This window comes from Falco biarmicus, chromosome 4 (genome assembly GCF_023638135.1).
Source record: "Falco biarmicus isolate bFalBia1 chromosome 4, bFalBia1.pri, whole genome shotgun sequence".
Classification (NCBI taxonomy): domain Eukaryota; kingdom Metazoa; phylum Chordata; class Aves; order Falconiformes; family Falconidae; genus Falco; species Falco biarmicus.
In genome coordinates this window covers 75,986,481-76,010,031 of record NC_079291.1, presented here as the reverse complement: position 1 = coordinate 76,010,031, position 23,551 = coordinate 75,986,481, and the positions used below count along the sequence as shown (strand labels likewise).

The 23,551-nt window shown below is 56.8% G+C and overlaps 1 protein-coding gene across 1 annotated transcript in view; it reads right to left on the bottom strand.

Moving 5' to 3' along the window:
• Positions 1–1,802: 1,802 nt before the first annotated feature.
• Positions 1,803–23,551, bottom strand: part of LOC130149157 (ankyrin repeat and fibronectin type-III domain-containing protein 1-like) — a 209,122-nt gene continuing 187,373 nt past the window's right edge. Inside the window, exons 6-23 of the mRNA XM_056338474.1 lie at positions 18,030–18,231; positions 17,492–17,699; positions 16,986–17,180; positions 16,605–16,718; positions 15,891–15,988; positions 14,379–14,469; positions 12,134–12,241; positions 11,822–11,921; positions 11,088–11,220; positions 9,749–9,868; positions 9,150–9,365; positions 8,641–8,807; positions 8,170–8,320; positions 7,223–7,391; positions 6,796–6,962; positions 6,024–6,234; positions 5,038–5,711; positions 1,803–3,009 (exon numbers count right to left, since the gene is read on the bottom strand). Coding sequence (XP_056194449.1) covers positions 2,722–3,009; positions 5,038–5,711; positions 6,024–6,234; positions 6,796–6,962; positions 7,223–7,391; positions 8,170–8,320; positions 8,641–8,807; positions 9,150–9,365; positions 9,749–9,868; positions 11,088–11,220; positions 11,822–11,921; positions 12,134–12,241; positions 14,379–14,469; positions 15,891–15,988; positions 16,605–16,718; positions 16,986–17,180; positions 17,492–17,699; positions 18,030–18,231 — 3,412 coding nt within the window. The 3' untranslated portion in view covers positions 1,803–2,721. The remainder of the gene's footprint in view (positions 3,010–5,037; positions 5,712–6,023; positions 6,235–6,795; positions 6,963–7,222; positions 7,392–8,169; positions 8,321–8,640; positions 8,808–9,149; positions 9,366–9,748; positions 9,869–11,087; positions 11,221–11,821; positions 11,922–12,133; positions 12,242–14,378; positions 14,470–15,890; positions 15,989–16,604; positions 16,719–16,985; positions 17,181–17,491; positions 17,700–18,029; positions 18,232–23,551) is intronic.

Here is a 23,551-nt window from a genome sequence, read left to right as displayed (position 1 = left end):
GGCCACCTTGCTCTGCTCTTATGGTAGTCCCACCTTATTATGCATCATTTACCAGCACAGGGCAGAGGTGTCTGTAAAGTCCATCTCACGGGGCTGAAGACATGCTTGTAGGAGGACTGAAGCTTTCACCAAGACATCCCATGCCCAAGTGCCCCTGGTAGGGGATCTCCTACACAACTGCTACTCAACTCCCAACCTTCCCACTCCGGCTGCCTCCAACTCTGCTTCTGCACAGGCCCCTGCTCTTTCCACCATCCTTTTCCACGCAAAGGGAGGAACTCCCATAAACCCACATACTGCTGTTGTTCCCTGCAGCCAAGTAATACACCCTGCTCTGTGGCCAGCGAGACCCTCCCATGGGCAGGGGATCTTCACTGGGAAATGTGGGTAACCAGACCCCAGCAGGGTCTAGTGGCAGAGCTGGCCCCATGCCCACCCTGGCCAGAGTCAGTGCCTGGCTTTGCATCACAGCCCCATCTCTCTTGATGGAGCAGGGCTCTAGAAATGGAGAACAATTGCTTAAGAAAAGGGGAAGCTTTTTTCCCCTCTGGGGTCAAATAAAAGGTCAGTAAGAGTTGCATGGATCTGTGCTCAGGAGCATCAGGAACACAGATGTAGCTTTCTGTACATAGCCCTGCTCTCATACTGAATTCACTGTGTGACTTCCAGAAAGCCACTTAATAGTTTTCTACCAGTTGTGCCTTCCCTCTCCTCTGCCCCAGGCTCCGAGCATCAGTAGGTGATGTGTGTGAACAAGCTCTTGCTAGGGAAGGGCTACCCTGCAGCTCCTGCCTCCTCGGGATGTCAATGCCCGTGGATGCCCAACACAGACAAACTCCATGGGAACCTCTGCCCACCCTGACCTGCTTCTTCCTTGACCTGGGGAAGTGGGATTGGTTTTAACTTGAGGCAGGAGCTGAGCAAAGGGGAAAGGAGATGGGAGAAATGCCTTTTTAAATGTTCCTTTGCCGCTTGCCTCCACGTCCCATGGCGGTGTCTGCGCTGACGTCAATGCGGTGCTGTTGATTTGCACCAGCTGAGGGGCTGGCACACGATCCTCCCCTTCAGAGTGGCTCTGACGCGGGGTGGCGAAGGGCTCGTGCTGGGACATATTCCTGCCCGCACCGCACAGCGTGCCGCCGGCTCTTCGCAGCAAGGCGAGGAACAACGAACTTGCAAGGAGCAACGGCAGTCATCGGCAGGCAGACCCTGCACAGCTGCCTGCAGAGCCCCCACTCTCACCCCAGCACCCAGGGACAGGGGTCTGCTGCCCAGCCCTAACCCCTCAGTGCAAAGGGAAGGGGAGGGAGCTGGCTGCTGAAGAGGCACCAGCAACATGAGCCTCACCTTGTGAAGGACCGCTAGCCTCACACCTTGCTTGCTGCCACTCGCTTGAAAGTGTCTGCGCCAGCTGCAATACAGCTGTGAGCTCTCACAGCCTTCCACGCTCTTCTCCTGGTGCTCTTCCCTCAGTGGAGGCTGCAGGACCGGATTAACGCATTTAACTGCAGATGCTCGGGCCCTATGACCATCGGGTTTCCAACACCACGTGGAGGTGACTGCCTTTGCATGCCAAAGCTTTTTTTACTGCCTTAGAGAACAACGAAGCCCAGAAAAACATTTTTAACTTGCACTTTGCTGCCACACATGTGATTTACACATTAACGTAAACCTCCACCGAGTGGAAAGCATCCCATTAAACACTCCAGGAAAGATGAGCTCAGTCCTTGAAATCAGGGCTAATCTGGGGGATGAAGGAACACCACACATCAAGCCGCAAGAAGGAAAAGAGTGATACGCAGTCAGCAGCAGTCATCTTTACTATAGACCACAGATCAGAAAAATAACCTTGTTAACAAGAGACCTAGTGGCTAACAAAATGTCATGCTATAGGACAAACAAGAGAGGCCAAGCACAATCACCAGAACAAAACGGCAACCGAGGAGGAAAGGAAATCCCAGGGTGGTGCGCAGGGTGCTGCGGAGGATGCCCTATAGCAAACCTCTACCGGTGGTATCAACACAGCTGCGTGCACATCTGTGTGCGCATGGGGCTGGCTGCATGGACTCCTTTTGCCTTTAAAACAAGTCAAAGGGTTTTCACCTCTTACACAACTCCAGTGTCTCTAGCACAATTATTAATTTTTTTCGGGAAAAAAATAATATCATTTTGTTCCAAGAACTATGTGCAAGAATTGTTTCTCCAGGTACAGTGAAAGGAGGGCAGACAGAAAAGCACCCTTCTTAGTGCTGCCCTTGTGACTCGTGCACTCTCCTCACTGACACCACAACCCTCCCCAGCAATCCTCTGTGGCTTTGCCTTCAGTGATTCCCAAACAAGGCTTTTCAGAAAAAGAAGAAAGAAAGAAAAAAAAAAAAGTATTGCTGCTTCTTCTTGTAATATTTTTCCTCCCTCTCTCCCCCCCTTTCCCCTTAAAAATGTTTACTTTCAAAAATTCCATTCCTGCAGAGATTCCTCCCAAGCTCTGAGGTCTCCGCACTCCACCCTCCTCTTCTGCAGTCAGAAAAACTGAGTCTCGATGTCTCTTTGGTTAAAAAAAGAAAAAAAAAAAAAAACAAAACACAAATAACACACAGCCCAGTATGATCCCATTCCACCCCGTGGACGCCTGATGAGAGGGTGTCTGTGGAAGAAGGAAGCATCAGAGACGAGCTGTCTGCTGTCTGGAAGCTGAGGTCCCCTCGGCCAGCTCTCCTCCTCTCATACAGTAGTCGCTGGTCCGTACTGGAGCACGAGAGGGGACGTCTCCTTGATCCGGACGTAGAACCGCCCCTCGGGCTGGGTGGTTTGGAGGGACAGAGGCAAGAAGTCATTGGGAAGCCACCGCTCGCTCTCGTCGGAGGCGAACACCAGTCCAAAGTGGTCCAGCTGCTCCTCACTGTAGCAGAAGGTAGCTGAGCCCCCCAACATGCTGCGGGAGACGTCGTTCATCTCAAGCACCACCAGCTTCACTACCTCCCCGGCGGACGTCTGGCTGGTGATGTGCAGCTGTGGAGAGAGAAAGGTGGGAGAAATGGATGATAAGGGGGAGGGATGAGGAGGAACTGGGGGACAGAGGTAGCACGCAGAGTGTCCTACAGCAGTCATTAGGGTGGAGGAAGAGCTGCCGCGATGGCGCCTGGTGAGCCAGTGGCAGCATCCTGGCACAGAGCTGTGGGCACACTGCACCTGGAGACCTGGGACCCAAACTCATGCACTGCTTTCTTGCCTCCACTGTACTGTCCGAGTCCTTGCAGCTCAACTCTTGCATGTGTCACCTACAGCTCGTCTGCTCCACTCAGGCTGCCCCATCACCCCATTACCTGCAGCCAGAGAGGGGTAGTCTCAGCCTCGCTCCTGGCACCATGGAGGGATCTGCATCAAGTCCCTCTCATGAGCAGAATCCAGACTTTCAGGCCAGCTGAACCACAAGGGCTCTGCCAAACTAGCGGTGCTGAGCTGAAGCCTCTTTGGGAATCAGCACTAAACCTCGACCCATTGACAAGCTCAGGGCTCTCCCACCAGCAGCTACCCTCACCCTGCCTATCTGCTTCCTTGGGGACTGCCCTCTGAATCCCAAATCCAGCCGAGAAAACAAGCCCATCTGGGCTCTGGTTGCTAATGACCGTTGGGAGCCCACTACTTGACTTCAAAGGCCCTAAAGCGGGACATCCATCCTCACTCAGGCAGGGCGACAGTTTCCTTTGGCACATCCGTAAGGGCTTGCAGAGCGCCGCGAGCAGTGCCCCGTCAGGGTGGTCCGAGCCCTCAGCCCACGTGAACTCTGCCAGCTCCGAACAATCATCGCAGGGCTCAGCTGATTTACACCAGCCGAGGAGCCTTTCCTTTGAACTTGGCTTTCTTCGAGAAGAACATCGTAAAACGCTTTCAAGCAGGCGTGTCCAGAGCTTTGCAACTTCAAAAGCCACGTGGGCAGCCCGCCAGGAACCCGAGGGCTGCACTTCAGTTGTATAGAAATCTATGGTAATTTTTCGAATGGAAAATAAATACTGCAAGTCAGATTCCCCTCTGCTTCCAATGTCCTCACCGTGTGTGGAGAAACCGGCTATCAAAACACCCCAGCAATAAAACCCATCAGTCCATCAGCTCTGTCCTTCCTCTGCCATTTCATGGGCAGGCTGCGCTCGGGCTGCTCTGTCAGCCTCGGCTCCGGGCACTGGGAACATGGGAAGGGAAATTTCAACAGGGGAAGGAGCTTCATTGCTGGGAGCAAAGGACGTGGCAGAGCTGGAGGGGGACCTGTCCGAGATGCGTGCCCTGGGATACCTCCTCCATAGGGATCCCACCCAGAGCAGGTGAGGATGATCAGACTGAGGGTGAGCTCTCGGTAGCAAAGCCCTCACAGAGAGGAACCAGGCTGCACAGCAGCTCCAGCAGACCCCAATGCCTGCAGCAAGGAGGCAGCTTTGCCTGCCTGCTCCCCTTTGTGGGCTGGAGATGAGTGGCTCCTGCTCTCCCTTCCGCAAAGGCACAAGGGGCTTGTGGGGGGGAGCGCAGACCCTAGGAAGGGGAGGCTGTGGGGGGGTGGGGACAGGACGGGCGGGTGATGGCTGGGTTTCAGCTAGGGGGCTGATTTGTTTGAACACCAGGACATGGCAAGGGAAACCCATCAGTGTGACCTTTGCTCACTGCCTGCCCATGCTGGGTGGCACTAGCCTGCTGTCAGCTGCTGAACCACAGACCACGAACTGAACCGCAGCTCTACTGCCTTGTCCCCCCAAAATACTCTACCCCTGGCCCTGGCTCACTCCCTCTGCAGCACCGGCTATCGCTCCTGCAAAGCTGCACACTCCGTGCCGCACTGCCAGGAGCCCCATGACTACTGCAGGGACAGAGGGATGCAGGGCAGGAGGGCTGTGGCTTTCCAGAGGACCTCACCCCTGGGACAGTGGAGGATGGAGAGGGCAGTGACAGGCAAGGGACACACGACACCCTGCTGCCTGCCCCCCCACCCTGCCAGCCCTTTTTGTCCGGGCATGGCAGAAGCGCAATGCTGCCCTTCGCAGGCTCTGGTACCTTGACACTGGCCTCTTTGGAGAGTCCAGTTTCGTACTGAGGGCAGACCTGCAAGGCGACAGAGCCCGGCTTCTTCCCTCGGTTGGCCGAGCACCCAGGCTGCTCCGGCTGCTCTTGGAAGTTCTGAGTCCACTCAGCTGAGCGCGTCCGGAAGACAGGCTCAGAGCCCTGCCCACCCCGGCCACGCTCGGGGCTGCGTGTCGAGCCAGTCCCCAGCCTGAGCTGGCTGCAGTGGCCCACGGTCCTGCTCTCCGTCGGGGAGCTGTCGACGGAGCCAGGGCAGGACTTTCTGGCCACCTGGCAGAGCGGTTTGGGGAAGTCCAGGCTGCTGGTCCGAACGCAGTAAGCCTGCCGCTTCTCCGTGATGCGCAGCAGCTCAATCTGTCGGCTGGGCAGGACGAAGTCGCTGTCGTAGAGCTCAGGGGGTGGCCGGGGCTCCTCCAGTGGTGGTGGTGGTGGCGGCGGTGGTGGGGTCTTGAGCTCGTGGGTCTGCAGGACATCAGGGGCACTGTCCCGCAGGGTGCGGGCAACTCTCCTGCTGCAGCATTCGGGCCCAGAGGAGGAGTACACCAGGTCAAGCTCCTTCGGGCTCTGTGCCCTGCTGGAGTCATAGTCGCTGTCGGTGGCCAGGAACACCTCTGAGGAGCCCTCCTCGTCTGACAGCCCATGTGAGTCTGTGAGGAGTGTAAGAGAAACAAAGAGGGGCTCAGGCTTGCTGTTGGCAGCCCTGGCAGAGGGTTTACACCAGGCAGAGTCCAAGGCAGCTCCCAAGCGTTTACCCCCTTGCCATACACCTGTGCTGTGCTTGCCAAGGCGCAGGCAGAGCAGGTTCTGCCCCAGTCAAGACTGATTGCCCTGCCCAAACTCCCAACACTGGCTCAGCCTGCGATGCTACAGTGCAGCCAGCCAGAGCAGATCCTGGCCCCCCTGAACCCGGGCAGCCCCTGAGCCCACCTAGCATGAGCTTTGCAAAGTTGGGTCCTTACCCGAGTTGAGCTTACGGCTTGTCTCTGGCGAGGGTGCTGGGGAGGGAAGGTAGTCGAGGTGGGACGAGGTGGATTGGGTTTTCTCCTTTGTTGCACCGCCAGCCTCGCTGAGGAAGCCACTGAGAGACACCCCACAGGAGGGCTGCTTGTACCGGGCGTGCTGCAGGGCATCCATAATCCAGCGCATCTCACGCCAGATCTCCTCCATTTGCTGCCAGAATAGGAAATGAAGGATCCCTTTCAAAAAGCAAGCAACAAAAAAGCCCCACAGCAAAACACAGGGTCTCCTCAGACACCTTTCACCAGAGGTGAAAGCTCTGGGGGAATCCTCAAGCCAGAAAATCCCAAGAAAGTGCTCTCAGGCAGGAAGATGCTGCTTTGACCACCAGCGGCTGCTGGTTCAGCAGGACCTGCCTGCTGCAGGCAGGGGTACTGGGAAAAGGGGCAGCTTGAGGTGCTCTTTTGCACGTCCATCCCAAGAGCACTTCTAGGCCCTTTTCTACCAAGGTGGGGACCTGCAGAGCAGGAGCCTTTGGCTCTCTAATCAGCATTTTTAATTTGACTGTTGCAGTATGAAGTTGCTAGACAAAGCCCTGTCTGCTGCTACCCATCTGCCACATCAGAGAAGTGCCGTGGGGTCACAGCCACCAAAAGCAGTGAACAGCCCCAGTGCGGATGCTCCTGCAGATCATCCAGGGCATGACTGCTCTGGCCACATCCCACAGGCACTGCTGAGCCTGGCTCCCTCCCAGCGCACTCCCACTCCGTGTACCTGGATGTAGTCCTGAACCTGCTGGTGCCTCTGCTTCGCGGTGGAGAGCTCAGCATCAGAGAATGCCTCCCTGAGGCTCTGCTGAGAGAGGAGCGACTCCAGCTCCAGGAGGGCTGACACCTGGCAGTACTGGGTGATAAACTCCCGGTCGTATGTGAAGAAGTGGACTGAGGAGAGGTAAAAAGAGATGGGGGAATGAAAAATATCATGTCCCTTGCTGTGGATGCCCTGCAGGCTCCTCCCCACTCACCCAACACAGGGAGGAGGCAACGCTGTCCTCTAGCTTGCGTGGACAGCCCTCAGCATCCCCCTTTACCCATCCCTTCTCTCCTGGGGAAGCTCCAGCCCACCCCGCTGCCTGTCTCTCAGGTGGTCTCAGAGAACAAAGAGACCAGCAAGGCTGGGTTCTGGCATTCCCTTTCCTCACCTAGCTCGAAGATCTGTAACGGCAGCGTGAGGAAGCCAGAACGAGGGGTGTAGGGGTTGTTCTGCCCTGGAGCAGTGCAGACATCATCCGACGGAGGCAGCAGCAGCAGGAAGGAGACCTGGCCCCCAAAGTCCAGCACCTCTTGGCTGTACAGACGGAAATCTTTGGCCTGCAAGAAGACACATTTTTTTGCAGGTCACAGCTGAAAGCCTCACCTAGTGGGCCCCCCACCGAGTCCTCATCCACAGAGGAGTCCTCAGGGACCAGCTGCAGACAGGGGACACTGCTGCTTCAGCACACAACCAGACACTCCTTGCTTCTGGCATAATCTGCACATCTGCCTTTCTGTCTTATTTCTCCAAAAAGTCTCCAAATTACTAGTCAAAGTGAATATGACAGGGTCGCAGAAGAAGTGCCACCAGTGATGGCCTCAGCCCTGCTCAGAGGGGTGCCCTTACAGCTGCCCGGCCAGAAGCACGTGTCTGGCACTAGGGCCGGTGGGCACCCTCCCAGCAAATAGTCAGCATGGTGGAGGAGGGATTTCTCCCCATGCAGTCTGGCCCAGGGGGCTGCAGCTCCATCCCACCACTGGCCAGGACCATCCCACTTTGGAGGGGCAGAGCTGGGCTGGTCTCATGCTGCAAGGGCTGAAACCAGGACCAAACCACATGACTATAATGCAAACCCAGATTCACCGTCCTTGCTTCGGAGGTACAGATGAGCGTAAGACAAACAGCTCCCGTGGACACTGTCCCTGGGCAGGCAGATGCCTCAGATGCTGGCTGTCCACCACGTGCCTTCTATTTGCATGGGACTAAATTCTCATCAATGCTTCAGGCCCCTAAAGAGGGACTAGGGCTGTGGTACCCTGCCTGCCACAGTGACCAACGTGGTACTGCACAGCCTCTTCCCCTCCCTCCTCCCCAGACCTTGGCACCTGCCCATACCTCTTGCAACGGGATGTTGACCAGGGTCATCAGCTCCTTGATGGCCACTTGGAGCTCCTGGAACAAGTGGTTCTGGGAGGTCTCAGCCTCTGGCTCTGCAGGAACAGGCTCCTCCACGCTGGCCATCTTTTGCAGCCATTCCCATTCCTCCCTGGAGGACAGAGACACACGTGAAGGAAGGAGCAGCTCAGGGTGGATCTGAACATGCAATTGGGGCAAGAGCTGTGTTTGCTCAGCTGTTCCTCCCCCAGATGGTGCGGCACCCCAAGGGGTGTGTGAACTGCGGAGGTAGAAGGGACCTTGCATTTGCTCCAGCTCCAGGCTCTCCTGCACAGCAGGCAGTGGAGCTGAGAGGGAATATTACATGGCTGCCAGGAGCCCGAGAGCAGAAGCAGGAGGTGATAGGTGCTCTTAGGCTAGGTGGCACAGAGGAGCCTGGCTGCTCCAGGCGAGCTGCCCTGCAAGCCCCACCTGGAGATGTTGGGGTTGGAGCGAATCTTGACATGGCACAGGATGTTGGGGACCCTCTCCGGCACCAGCACTCGGATCTGATCCACAGCACTGCACAGCTTCAAGTAACCCAGGTAGAGCCCCGGGGAGAGGGCATGGCTGCTCCGCTGGTGGTAAGCCAACTTGTCCTGAGGAGAAAGGCACTGCTGGGTAGAGCAAGCCCTCGCAGCAGGGCTTTCTCATACCCTCCCATGGCACAACCAGCCCAGCCAGTGGATGGGAAGTAGTAGAGCAAGTACAATCCAGTGCTGCTGGGATGAATCCGGCACCAGCCTGACGCCTCCCCTCAAAGCAACAGGATTTTTGCAGGATAATTGGGCTCTGCTCCCCCTCTACCCACAGCCAGGGCTGAACCCTTGGTGGCCCAGGCTCTGCTGTGGCCTTTCCAGCCTGAGGGGGAGCAGGGAGCGCTGGTGGTCCCACAACAGAGCCCACTGCAATACCCTACCACAACGGCACCAGAGCAGCACCTGGATGGAGATCAGCAGTGTGTCCAGAGCAGTGGGCTCCTCCGGGGAGGACACAGACTTGCGGCTGGTCTGCAGCTTGCAGATGGGAACCCAGCGGACGCTCTCAAAGGTCTGGTTGGTCTTCACCTCCTTCAGGGTGACGATGAGGATATTGCCCTGCTTGTCTTTGACGGGCTCAAAGAAGACCTGTCCCAGGTCCTGGATGCCCAGCAGCCCCTGTGCGATGGGATGGGAAGGCAGGAGAATGCAGAATGTCAGGGGACATCCTCGAAGCACAGTGCTCTGTGGGTCTGGGCAGCTGGGATATGACTGGCAGCTGCCTGCTGGAAACCAGCCTGCCTGGCAAAGCACTCTGTGGCAGCCCCCAGCTCTTCTGCACAAGATTACCATGAAGCCTGACACCTCATTGCCCCATGACCAGGGTCCTGCCAGGTAGGACAAGGCAGGGGCACCCAGGCCTGCCACTGACCAAGCTTTGGGCAGGATAAGCAGAGCCTGGGGTTTTCCTGCCTGTGGTGCATCCATGTGCTGCTCCTAAGGGAGCCCAGCCCACAGTGCCCCCAAAAAAGCACTCACTCCCTGCCCAGGCCTGCCCTCACCTGCATTTGCGAGATGGCCAGCAGCATCTTGAAGCGCGTCTGCAGGATGCAGGAGCAGGACGACTGGGAGACAGTGACACACTGCCGCAGCCACAGGATCTCATCCCACATGCACGATACCTGCAGCACAGCAAAGAGCCATCACCACCAGCTGCCGCTGCCCACAGCTGGTTCACACAAAGGTGTCTGGGGGAAATCCATTTGCCTTTCTGTTTGAGCTGGGTTAGGAATGTGCATGGGCACATACTGCCTCACAGCAGGGGTGCAATTTCCTGTGCCAAAGGCACCCCAAAATGCCTCCAGAGCCTGTACCTGAGGGAAGCATCACGCTGTGTCCACTCAGTTATCCACCTGCATCTAGGACTGAGACTTCCTCAATTTTGAGTAGAAAATAGCCAAGAGAAGAAGGGAGAAGACAGCCTTCTCCCTCAGTAGATAAGGACCATCCAGCAAAAAATTTTGGCCCTGAGCTGCCCACCTGCCCTCTCACTAAGCTTCCTGACAGCAGAGGACCTGGCAGCAGCACCCTGCACATCCTGCTCTCTAAAACGGAGGCAGAGCTGCCATGGCAGGATGCTGTGGTGAAGCAGTTAAACAGCTGAGAAGCCACTGGCATCCCTACGGAGAGGCAGCGCCCACCCGTCGCGGCACGCAGCCTGCCCAGCATGGCACTGGTCCATCGCCCACCCATCATGGCACACAGCCTGCCCAGCGCGGCGCCGGTCCATCGCCCACCTTTGGGCTTCCAGGAGCTGGGGTGGAAATGCCATTCCCTGGTGGTTTGTTGGTCCGTGCTGAGCCCTGGTGAGCAGCAAGCCTGCAGCTGCCTGTGCTGCCAAGCCCCAGCGCCCGGGATGCAGGAGAAGCCACTGCCAGTCAAAGGCAGCAGTGGTGTGTGATGCCTGCCTGGCTCACCCTGGCATCCTGGGCTGCTGCTGGCTCTCAGTGCTCTGCCCTGTGGAGTGTGCGAGGGCAATGGCACAGCCCAGGCGCTGCCAGATGTGTTGTCTGGTGCGAACAGCTGGAGTAGCTCATGCTCACTTTGTGCCCGTGGAGGGTCCCCGACTCTGCTCCCAGCCCCATATCGGACCCAGTCAGCCCCAGCGAGAGCCCCGCAGTGCCCCACGCATGACAGGCACTTCTGCCTGCATGGGCAGCGCCAGGGAAGGTGCTGCAATGAGTGTGTTCTGCAGATGGTGACACCCCTGAGGACATAGTGGCTGGGTTGGTGGTCATCATCTCAGCAGCACCCAGGGTGGTGGCCAGGCAGAGAGAGATGTGTCAGGAGACACACTGCTGCATGCCCCAGCACACAGCACAAGGTCCCTGGGCCACCCACCTTGGTGAACCAGAGAAAATCCTGCATAAGCAGGCACGAGTAGGTGTCGTCAATCTCCACCAAGGGGATCTGGTCTTCATGGGTCACCAGGATGTTATCATCCTTGTAGAAGATGGCTGTCAGGTAGAGGCCCCTGCATGGGAGGGATGACAGACTTCAGTGTTGCCCACAGCTACCAGCTTCATTTCCCAAAGGGTCCGTCTCCCAAGGGCAGACAACATGTGCTGCCCCAGGTCTCAGCTCCCCTCCAACAGCCCATGGCAGAGCAGGCACACGGCCCGTACAGGAGCAGGAACAGGAACATGATGCTGCCAGCAAGGCAAGCCTGGCTGATGCCACAGCTGATGCCATGGCCAATGCCACAGCCCGCACAAGGGAGGACAATGGGGCCAGGCTTGTGCAGGAGACACACTGGGGTACCTGGATGCCAAGTGTGAAGGTGGGCGGTGGAAAGGTGGTGGGGTTCGAGGAGGGGAAGGTGCTGTGTGGCACTCAGAGATGGTGCAGGGATCTGGGTACAGGTGCAATTTGGCCAGCCCAAATAGAAACACCAAGGAGAAACCGATTTCTGGGCACTGGGACCCATCTCCACTGACACCACCAGCTTGCTACAGGCAAGGACCTACCTCTGAGCATGCCCAGCCCCCACCTTGCATGCACAGCTCCCAGCTGTACCCAGGATGCACAGCCCTATGTCCCTGCTGGGGAAGGTCTTATCATCACCAGCCTCTCACCGCTTCAGTGTCTTTAGAAACTTGCTGCCAGGGTGGAAGAGGTGCTTGAGGCTCTTGGAGACAGAGTGCTTCCTGCTCTGGGGTTGGTTCTTGCAGGGCTCTGGGGAGCAGAGAGCAGAGGATGCTGCAGCAGGAGATGAAGAGGTGCACCAGCAGCCTGTGGCACAGCATGCCAGCCCAGTGGGAAGGCTCTGCCAAGGTCTCCACTGCCTGAGCTGTCTCTCTGCTATGCTTATCCATGGGATAGATCTATTCCCAGCACCACCCCAGCCCCCTGGACCATGCCACAACCCTGGCGTGACATGCACTCACCGTGGCAAACACAGTGCTGGTGGACAGTCTTCACCTGCCCCAGCAGGTGGTCCAGAGCTTCAGCTTGTCCCCTTCTCCGTGGGGCGCGGCCATCATACTCCCGCCAGTCTGTGGGGCATAGACCAGCATCACCCCCAGCACCCCTTGGCCTGGGGGGAAAAATGGTTTCTGCACCCTCCTCCCCATGTCACGTCACCTCCTGGTACCCGACCTGGGTGTCCCACAGGCACAGCAGCAGTCGTGGGTGCTGGGCACCTCTGGGTGGGCTAGGCTTTGGGAGATGCCCAGTTTTGTGCCACTCTTCCCAGGACCACCCCAGCTCTGCACAGCACCCCATGGCCACTGGCCACCCCACAGCATAGCAAGGATGCGGCAGAGGGAAAGAACAAGGTCCCGTCTGTTGCTGCCACACTTCACTGGCCTTAAAAAATAAAATTCTTTCCAGTGTCTTCCTCCAGGTCTTCCCCAGAGCTGCAGCTTTCCCCAGGCGAGTGCAGAGAGTTGGGCTCACCTCGGCAAACACATAAATAAGCTCTCCTGCCAGTTCCACCCATTGCGAGACAGCAGCAGGACTGGGAGAAGGGCTGGGGACCCACCGGCGCTTCTACGTTAGCTTTACATTAATTGCTTTAAACACCCCCTGTGTCCTGCCTGCTGCTGTTTTCCATGGAAAGTTCAGCTCTGTTAACTTTGGCTGGGGCTTGCCACTATTTTTAGGAGCTTTAAAAACACCCAGGGAGGTGCCTGACTATATTCTGCTGGGCCAGGGAAGGATCTTTACCGAAGGAAGAAATATTAATGGAGATAAAAATAAATAAATCTCACTCATGTCTGATTTACTTCAGACTCACAGTATCAGTGATGCATGGATCTTGGTCACAGGGAGTGTGACACATTCAGGACTGCAAAGGGGCTTTAAAGTGGGTGCAGACATGACCAACACCCGCTGCCAGGACAGGGTAAAGCCAGGGCGATGGAGTGCACACATAGGCTCACTATATGCACTCATATACATGCAAATATATTTTTGCACCTTTCCATACCAGTATAGCATTCGCCGTATCCACAGCTAGAGCTATGCACGGTGGCTGCACATCTCTGGCCCCACTGCTGTTCATGTGCTGCCAGACCTGCACCTTGTCCCATATGCGGTGCATTTGCTGCTCATGTGCAGCAGCACGCTCGGTCCCTCACTGCCTGCAAGCGCGATGGCAGGGGCCACGTGCCCACCACCCTGCTGCCTGCCCGTCAGGCTGGGCTCAGCCTCCACCTCCCCGGATGTGCGGGGGGCTGCTTCTTACACATCCGCCAGTGCTGATCCTGTGGGACTGCCACACAGTGGACACCCACTTTGGGACAGGTGGAGAGGGGCAGAGGCCACCTCAGAGATCGCTCAGCCCTGAGCTTCACCTTCTGGGGCTGCTCCTTCCAGTTCAGTCCTCCTGGCCTGTCTCCCCTAGCACCCTGGGGTGACTTGTGTGACATAGGGTGGCTTTTCCTCCCCTACTTGCCCTGGTGCCAGCGTGGGGAGGAGAGTGCTGACAGCTCACAGCTGGTCTCTGGTGGGGCTTGTGACCCCCATCCCAGCTCGATGCCAGGGAATGCAGGTCCCTGGGGCTGGGCTGGATGGGTAAGAGCATGTGGTGGCACAGGGAGGACTCCAGGCCCACTGCCACCCAGGACTGGGAGGGTACCTCCAGGGGCTGAGTTGGGGCATCCCACCACATCTCCCCTCAGCATATGCCAATTGTGGTTTTGCACAAGCTTGGCCACTTTGGGGCAGATGTCACTGAGCAGTAGGGACTGACCCCTCCCAAAAGCTGCCCCGCACTGTTACGAACCTCTGCTAAAAAAACACAGGGATGTTTTTCCTTCCTACAGAGGAGATGGCTGCATTGCTCTCCTTTGAACTGAGAAAGCACAACATCCGCTCTCCTAGCTTCCTCCTTATGATGAGCTGATCCACGTGGTCTAAAAGCGCTCAGCCTTTGTCAGGCAGCCAGGAGGATTTCAGCTTGAAAAATCAGTATTTGGCAAAGCTCCTGTTACCTGGAGGCAGAAACCTGGACCCCCGGGCACAGCCTCCCTGCCTGGCCTAAGACCCAGATGCTGCCTCTGCTCCCAGGCCCACTAGACCCCATCCCAGCAGTGAGAGGGACCCCCAGATGGCACAAGGAGCTGTCACCTCCCCACCTCTGCCCTGCAGCCAGTGCCAGATACCGCAGGCATTCCCACTGGTACTTACTGGAAGGGATGGCGAAAGGGGGCACGGAGGCTTGCGGGGGACCCCAGCCCTTCATGTTATAAGCAGACACCTGAACGTAGTAAGCTGTGCCCTGCAAGGAGGGAAGCCACATCAGTGCACCGGCACTTCTCCCGGCTCGGCATGCAGGGGTACGATTCCCCCCAGCCCAGTACACCAGTACACCACAAGCAGTACTAAACTGGGAGACCACAGCCCACTGGCTCTGACCTTCCCTAGCTGTACAAAGCTCTTGTTATCAGACACTAGAGAGTCCCATGGCCCGGGTGGGTGGTTCTGGGGGGAAGCAAAGGATGGGACATTGCAAGTGCCCCTTGCCAGGAGATGTGCTGACCCCAAAGACATGGGGCTTCCACAGCCTGGAGGGTCAGATGCTGCCTTCCTGCTGCGACGTGCAAGGAGACATGGAGCTGGCCCAGTGCTGTTGAGGGCTTGTGGCATGGCGACAGTGATTAAAGGTCTCTGATTAAAGCCCAGTCAAGCTGCCAGATGTTGCAAAGCCTCCAGGCACTCATGAAGGTGGACAGAAGGCTGTGAAGCAGCTCTGAAAGCATGATTGATGGGCTTGGGCCAGCTCCTTGCAGCGGCGCTGCTCTGGGCTCAACTCAAGCCCCGTTCTGGCAGGCACCAGGACAGCTCCTGCCCTAACAGCAGCTCCTGGGCTCTGGCATCACTGCCTGGGCTAAGCTCCTCTACCTACATTGAGGGCTTTCCCTGCTTCTCGAGCCAGTGGTCCCTGCCTGCCCCAGAGCTTTGGCACTGCACCCCCTGGTAAGGGCAACCCTCTCCATCCCAGCATCTCCCCGTGTTCCCATCCCAAGCTCCATCCCACCACAGTCCCCATCCTGCCCCGTCTGCCCTCCACTGGTCCAGTGTGTGCTGGGGACAGGATGGCAGCCCCCGGGGAGGAGACAGCTGACAGGCAGCATGGCCCCTGCGGCTCTCAGGGAGATAAAACAGCAGGGAGCCCCAGACCCAACCAGCCTGTGACCTTGCTGGGCTCCCAGGGATGGAGACAGGGCTGGTCCCTTCTCTCCAATGAGCAGCGGGACCGACGTGAGAGGTCGATTTGTGCAGGTGGCAGAGGAACGAGCCACTGATTTATTGCCCAGGAAGAGCAGGGGTGGTGACGGGAGCGAGGTGGTGGACAGAGGATAAATCAGGCGCTCGGTGAATGGGCTCATTCTGCCTTTCACTCGAGAGTCCCCAGGCACCCTGTGCAGGGGTTTCCCCACTGCCAGGGCAGCTGTGGCCATGCAGGGACAGACAGACGCCTCTCCTGGCCCCACGCTCCCAGCTCTGCCCGCAGGCTGTGCTGAACATGGCACGCACCGCGGCACAACCCTACCCCTCCTGCTCACAGTGAAGCCCCGTTCCCTCCCCGCACTGGCTGAAGGGAACGACCCCACAGACTGCACCGTGGCCAGCGGCTTCTTCCAGCTGTGGGGTCTCCCCCTGCAGTGCAGACCCCCGTGGTGCACCCTGAGAGCTCACCGACACCAGCCCCCGGATGGTGAAGTGCAGGTTCTTCAGCTTATCAATCACGGCCTCCCCCAGCGGTGGCGAGAAGGTGGGGGAACAGCTCCACTCCACTGAAAGCAGAAGAGAACCCCAAGGTGCCACATGGCCCCGGAGCTGGGACAGGCTTCCAGGGCTGGCTGCAGCCTCTCGGGGCCCGCAGCTGCACAGGGAGCAGGGGCAGCAGCATGAAGGCAGGGGAGACAGGGGAGAGGGGGACCGGCACAGGGAGCTGCAGTCCTCCTCACCAAGCCACATCAGGTGGGGTCAGCACCCTCAAGCGACAGGTCACTAGTTGGGGATGGAGGAAATTCTTCCAGAAGCCAAAAATATCTGGTTTAAGTGGGTGACAGGTGCAAGAGTGGCAGGATGGCAAAGCTCCCCCCTGGCGTGCAGTGTGAGTGGGCAGCAAACAAGCGGCACCTCAAGTTTTGCCTTGGTGTAGGACAGTGGTTTGGTCTAGCTCAGACCATCTGGGGGTGACCAGGCTGTGCAGCAGCAGGCAGCCCTAGCTACTCCTGCACTTGAGCACAAAGGTGGCTTGACAGTGGCTTGGCAGCACTGCCCATGTTCCCAGCACGTTGGTGTGGCATGCATGGGGTGAGCGCCCCAGTACACCCCACTGGCACACTCAAGGCACCTGCCACAGCTACATGACCCCTGCACTGCTGTGGAGACCCCGGTCTTTACCTTTGTACTTGGTGACAACGGCCGAGTTGACACTCAGGGGCTCCCAGAAGGTCACCTGCACCGAGGAGCTGCTGGCCACGGAGAGGTGGACATTGGTGGGGGCATCTGGCACTCCTGGGGGCAGAGAAGGCAGCGACCACTACAGTGAGGATGGTCACCCTGAACCCCTCAGTGTCCCTCCTGGGCCTCCCCCCACTCCCAGGGACATGTTTCCAGAGTGCTCAACCCCGTGCAACCGTACAGCGAGTCCCAGTTACAGGGCATGGGGATTATCTGATGGGTGCCGGTGCAGCCCTGTGCCCAGACCTCACCCAGCCCTGGCTCCTTCCTTCAGTGTGGGGGTTGCCCCCCGGCCCTCCAAGCCCTCCTGTGGGCACTCACGGGCATGCTCAAACCCTGCCTTCATGCGCTTGTAAAGCCGGTATCGCCACTCCCAGGCCTTGAGCTGCTTCTCCTTCTCAGAGCAGTCAGCGTTGGGCGCCTCATTCACCACCTGCGCTGTCAGCTCATTGACGCGCTGCTCTGCTTCCCGCACCAGCGTGGAAAGGTGCAGTGAGCGGCTCTCCAGGCTTACAACTGTGGGGTGGGTGAGCATGGCCACGGGTCCAGGGCAGGGAGCCAGAAGGAGGGAAGAGAAGGTGGTTAGAGCAAGCCCAGGCTCTGCTGGCACCAAGTCCCCACCCCAACACTCCGTCCTCCCCTCTGTGCCCTGCTCCTGGGCTCCACTCAAGAGCATGGCTCCACTTGAGCCTATGCTACAGAATGTACCAGTTTCCCAGAGCCCAGTGACCACCTCCCCACCCAGATCCCACTGCCTGGGGTGTTCCACCCCACCAAGATGGAGACCCAGGTGATAGGCATGGCACAGCTTCCCCACACCAACTCACAGTGCGGACTCTCCTTTGCTCCTGCCTGCAGCAGGGCCCTGGCGATGGGAGCATTGTTGGTCATGATGGCGATGTCCAGGGGCAGCAGCCCCTCGCTGTTGGGGGTGTTGAGGTCCAGCTCCTCAGGGCTGTACTGCTTCAGCAGCTCCTGGACCCTGTCTAGATCCTGCAGCTCCACAGCCTCAAAGAGGGCAGCATTGCTCTGGAACTGGGTGGAAGGAGAAACAGAGGTTGGCTGAGCATGGGGTATCCTCCTCCACCCCACCAAACACCTTAGAGTCCCTCACCAGCATCCCACAAACCCAATGAGGAGGGGGATGCCCTGGTCCCAAGGGCTTGGGAGCACCAGCTCTTTGCAGGCAGAACCGAATGATGCTGAGCAAACACCTGGACCAGCTCCAGCTGAACTCGCTCCAGGGCAGCCTCACTTAATACATTCTTGTGCTTCCACCCAGATGACAGCATTGTCCACACAGGGACACCCCCATCCCCGCCTTCCCAGCCACAGCAGTGCTGGATGGAGCCAGCAGGCACTCACCACATAGGACTTGCGGAGCTTCTCCTTCTCGCCCCGTCCCACCAGGCTGCCCTCATCGAAGGAAGTGTAATTGACTCGGAATTTCCCTGACAGGTTTCGGTAGAGCCTCTTGGCTGCGTTTGGTGAGGAAGGGCCCGGTGGCTTCCTGGCCTGTGCCAGCTGCAGGTCCCGCATCTGCTGCGTCATTTTAGGGGAGGATGACCTGGGAAAGGGCAAGAAGATGTGGGACAATGAGGCATGGAAGACATGCCAAAAAGGCAGAGGCACATCTGCAGCATCGGGACCGGGACCAAGGCATGACCGAAGAGAGCCAGAGCAGTGCCAGCACAGCACCAATGTGAGCAGCTGCAAGGCAGATGCTTGTGCCATCAATGTCCTCATCCACCTGTTATCAGCTGAGGTCGGTCCATTCCTCCTCCCCATCACTGCTGCTGGCTCTGCGGGGGTCCCAAGGGGTTCGTATGAACCCTGCGGGTGAGACATTTCCTTCCAGACCCAGCTCCCGGTCTGGCCTCACACTGTCTTTGAGTTGGGATGCCCCAAGCAACTTCAGGCTGCTCAGCTCTGATACCAGTCCCTCATCCATCACAACCAGGAAATCTCTCCTTACTCCCAGTCTCTACCATCCAGCCTCTGCAGAGATGGGTTGCCCCGTCCCCCTCAGCTGTGGGGGCCACAGGGACAGAGTCCCCCAGTCCTGTGCTGGGTGAGTGCTGCCCACCACACAGCTGGTTTGGGACAGCCTCGCACATCCTTTCCACATCCATTCTTCTAGCAGGAACCCATCTCCTGTGCTCATCTGTGTCCCTTAGCCCTCCGTGGTACGTGACTCTCCTCAGGGCCTTTATTCCAGCAAAGGGCACCCTCTGAAAGAGAAGTGAGAATGGGGATGGACAGAAGGCCATTTCTAATGGCACCAAAACAGCATCAGGTCCTGATAGGGACCAGTGAACTCCAGCCTCCTGCTTACCAGCAGACCCAGACTCCACAGCTGCTCCTCACCTGCTCCATCCACATTGACTAAGCTACAAAATCTTTTCTCCACTCCGATTTTGATTTCTACTTTAAATAGCCATGATAAATGTGTACAAGTCACTAGGAAAGCTGACATCTTTTGATGGCTTCCCAGAGGGAGGGACTGCCCCTCTCCCTGGAGCTGTGACCCTCATATCCCCACCAAGACCTCATCCCCAGCAGGCAAAGTCCCCGGCGAGCGTGGCCGTGCTGCTGCGTGGGGCTTTTGCCCATGAGTCATCCCTTACAGCACAGAGGGCTTTCACTGGCGTCAAACATCTGATCCCCCTCTTGCCATAGCCTGTGGCACAGTTCCCAGACAAGGAGCATCAGGGCTAAAGAGCATTTAGCACAACTACACTTAACACAGTTTCTCTCAGTTTTGACTTCATACCGCTGTGTCTAAGGTCAGATATTTAGGGGCAAGGTCTCCCCTGTATCGCTTCATTGGTTAAAGATCAAGCAAGGGGTAAGCGTGATAAAAAGCACAACAGTTGTCTAGAAGGTCATGCCAAAATGCTACCACAAGGCTGTGCCTGTGATGCTGATGTTTATAAAGCCATCATCAGGAGGCCGGATATTAATAACAACCTCACTACATGCTCTTCATCTTCCCGATTTCAGATTAGGCACAGTGGGCTGCAGGAGGCCTTTCGTGATTTTACCTTTTATTACTGTGATATTTAAAAGCAGAAAATGATGAGGAGGTTGGCTCCTGCCAACCGCTCCTCTCACTGGCTTCAGCTTATGGATTTAGAGGTCCTGAGCGTGGTCCAAGCCACGGTGTCAAGTTGCTGCCCTAGATTCCTCCAGAGACGGGCATTATCTTAATGTAGGGCTTTGTGGACCAGACAGGCAGTGAATACCAGCCACGTGAGCTTCAGCTGGCAAGGCACCCGGAGCAACCACAGGGAGGCTGGGGAGATCTGTGCAGTGGGGTCCTGCTGGTTCTGGTGGGGAAGAAAGGGAGCAGCTTTACAGCAGGAGGGCATCACCATGGGGGGAGAGACCTGCACAATGCAGGGAAGGTCTAGAAAACCAGCCCTGGGCTCGCTGGGACTTACCCAGCTGTGGGCAGAGTCTTCAGCTTACAGATGTGGTAGCCCAAGCACCTTGTATTTCGTTGTTGACGTGGAGCAGCTCCTGGCATGGCTGCTACTGGATGCTCCTCATACGGCACATACAAGCCTCTACAGATGGCATGCATAAGATTCCAGCTATCAAAGGTGTGGAAAAGCATCACACAGCTCTGCTGTCACTGGTGGAGCGAAAAGCCACCCATGCCTGTGCAGGCAGGTCACTCTGGCAGGAAAAGGCAATCAGGAAGGCAAGTCCTGACCCTTGGACCAAGCCCAAGAAGAAAAGTGCTATTGGACACACTTTGGAAAGAGAAGTGACTCGAGAGACTCTCCAGCAAAACCTTGCCCTTTCTCTTGTGTTTAAAAGCTCCATGCTGACCAAGTCCTCCTCTCTCCACCTCCAGCTGCTGCTTGGTGGCAAAGGCAGCTCTTTTAGCAGGCTTGTCAACAAGATGCCTAATTGTACTGCAGTTCCCCTTCACCCAAGGGGGCAACAATGTGCTCCCACATCAGGAAAGGAAGGAAGATCTCAGAAGTGCCTCTCTGGAAGCCGGAATAGACCTTGCTGTAGCAGATCCCTGCTCCCTCCATGCCTGCAGAATCAAGGCTTAAAAAAAGGAGTGGTACTTTGGAGCAAAAGCATTTTGAATTTTTACTGTAATTATCAAATAAATCACCAATTAAAATATATGGCGAATGACCCAGTACAGGCAGGCTACACAATTTAAAGAAAGTTCTCTCAAAGATGGTAGAAACAGAGGCAACATAGAGAAACATCTCACTATTTCCCCTCATCTGATCTGCTTTTAATGAGAAGCGAAGAGATGGAAATTACTCAGAGTTCAGGAGTGAACATCTATCTATATTAAACCAGCTGCCCCAAAGATAAAAGTTTCCTGCCCTGTGGTTATGACTCATCCAGACTCAGTGAAATAGTCTTGATTTATCTAGAACTAAACTTTGCAGTGGAGCAACTGATAGCCGAAAACAACACCCACAGACAACATGCCCTCAAGGTACAACCAGCCAACACAGGCAGCAAAGCCCCATCCTGCAGGGAGGTGGTAGGACAAGGGTCCACTCCCCTGCCTTTATAGTGTCAGTGCAGCTGAACTAAACTTACCTCAACTACAATCAGTTGTTTCTAATAATTTACCTACCTACCGCAAACACAGCAGCAGGGGACAGGTGCTTTGCCTGCCCCAGCAGTTCCATTTTCTGGTCATGGGATGTGTTTGTGACCATCAGGGAGATGGTGTGGCCATCAGGTCTGTGATGCCATAAATCCCTATATAGCAACTCTGCCATCCTCTCCGTAGAAAAGGCTGAGGTTCTGCAAAAGGATGTGTTAGGGATGGCCAGACCCACCTCATGAAACCTATGTAATGAGGATATTTTTTAAAATTCACGTGAGGATAGATGTGCAGAAGACAACTTCTTTTTATCCTTCTTTCTGCAACAAACACAAGCTGGGTAGTTTATAACGTTGTGGTTCCTGCATATGCTGGGTTTTAATGTTTCCAACACTGCAGATCTTGGTCTAGTAAACAGTGTTAATAATTGTTGTAAGTATATGATTTTAAGTGCATTTTGTTTAAGGGTAGGTGTAGCCTCTCCGAGTCTTGAGCAGAGAACGAGCCCGTGTCAGACAGGGCTGATCCATCCTGCCAGTGGAGCCCAGAGCCCCGGTGGGCTGTAAGGAGCCCTGCTCGCCCCGAGCCCAGCAGGACCTGGCTGTCCCTCCCTGAGCACCCATGAGGAGGGCCCACACCGGGCACCCACTGCACCAGATGTGCAAACTCCAGGGAGACTTTGCCCTCCCTGCTGCCACATGCTCCTGTCTCAGGGACTAGAGGCACCTGGACAGGCAGGCAATGATTGTCCTCAGAGGCTCAGAGGTCACCAGACTAGATGTAAGGAAGAAACTTTTTACGCTGAGGGTGGTGAGACACTGGCACAGGCTGCCCAGGGAGGTGGTGGATGCCCCGTCCCTGGACACATCCAGGGTCAGGCTGGACAGGGCTCTGGGCAGCCTGATCCAGTGGAAGGTGTCCCTGCTCCTGCAGGGGGGCTGGGTTCCCTTCCAACCCACCCAGCCTACGATTCTATGAAGTGGCTGGTGGGAACCATGGTGGCCGTCCCACACCATCTCCCACCAGTGGGAACCCAGGCTGTGAAAAGGCTCATGCGAAAGCGATGCTGCTGGTGGTGGCGATGACCTTCCAGCCAAAAACTGAGCCTGCCTTGTCCCTGCCGCCCCCCACGCTGGCTGTGGAAAGGATTAGCTCATGGGTGCCTGCCCGTGCTGGCAGCAAGAGGGCAGACTCCAGCTCGCAGCGGCAGACATGAGCTCAGCACCACGCTCCCGTCCTCAGGGTTGGTGTGGGTGGCTGTCACTTCAGGAAGCTGCTCCCCACCGTCTGCAGCCTGATGCAGCGGAAAGAGAAGGTGCAGGGCTCCACGCATGAGAGAAAGGGAGCCCGAAGGGTGGAGGATGAATGGTGTCAACGCTTTGAAAGGACAAGGCTTGGGGTGGGGGAGGAGGAGAAGGACTGGGTCCTTGCAGAGCTTGTAGCCTCACGGCACCGTGGATGTCAGTGGTACGTTAGCACAAACTGCCAGGGATGCTCTCCTGAACTGCGGTCCGATTCAGTCCATAGGGTTATCCAATGAAGGAACAGGACAGGAGCAGCCTAAAAAACAGTTATGAGGGTAAGCCAACCCAACCCCACCCCACCAACCTCACCCCAAAGCGAGAGCTTGCATCAAGAGACTGGCTGGCAAGGTCAACATACAGGCTGTTTCCAAAGACATGAGTGTGAAGTTTCTTTCCTTGCCTGAGCCCACTCAGCCCGCCCCCACGGGCAGGGCCACGCTCACCCTGGGTGCACACAGGAAACCAGATGCTACAGCCACTAACACCTGACACTGATCTATCCGCAGCAGAGACCAGTCAAGCTCCTAACACGGCAAGGAGCCCCTCTCGGCTCATAGGGACATGAACCAGAAGCACAGCGTCCAGCACGAAGAGGAGCTGCTGATGCACTCCCATTTTCCACTCTTAATGCCTGAGTATAAGCAAATTTTCAGGACTGGTGAAACAGAGATTGGATCCAAAACAGAGCATGACTAGGGGAGCCCTTCCAAAAGAGTGGGATTTCATAACCCACCAAAAGGCACACTCGAAACTAGGACAAAATGCTGCGCTCGGCATCCCTGCAAGGCAGCAGGGCTCACAGGAGCAGCCTGCACACCAGTTACCCATCCTGAGGTGTGCAGACCTCAAAGGTATTTAAATATTGTTCAGTGACCTGGCCATGCAAAGATGGAGCAAAATACTCCTGCTCCACGGAATCATCTGCGTGCCTGGAAAATGCACTTGCATATTGAAACCTGGGTCCGGGAAAAAGCACCAAACCAGATCCAGGG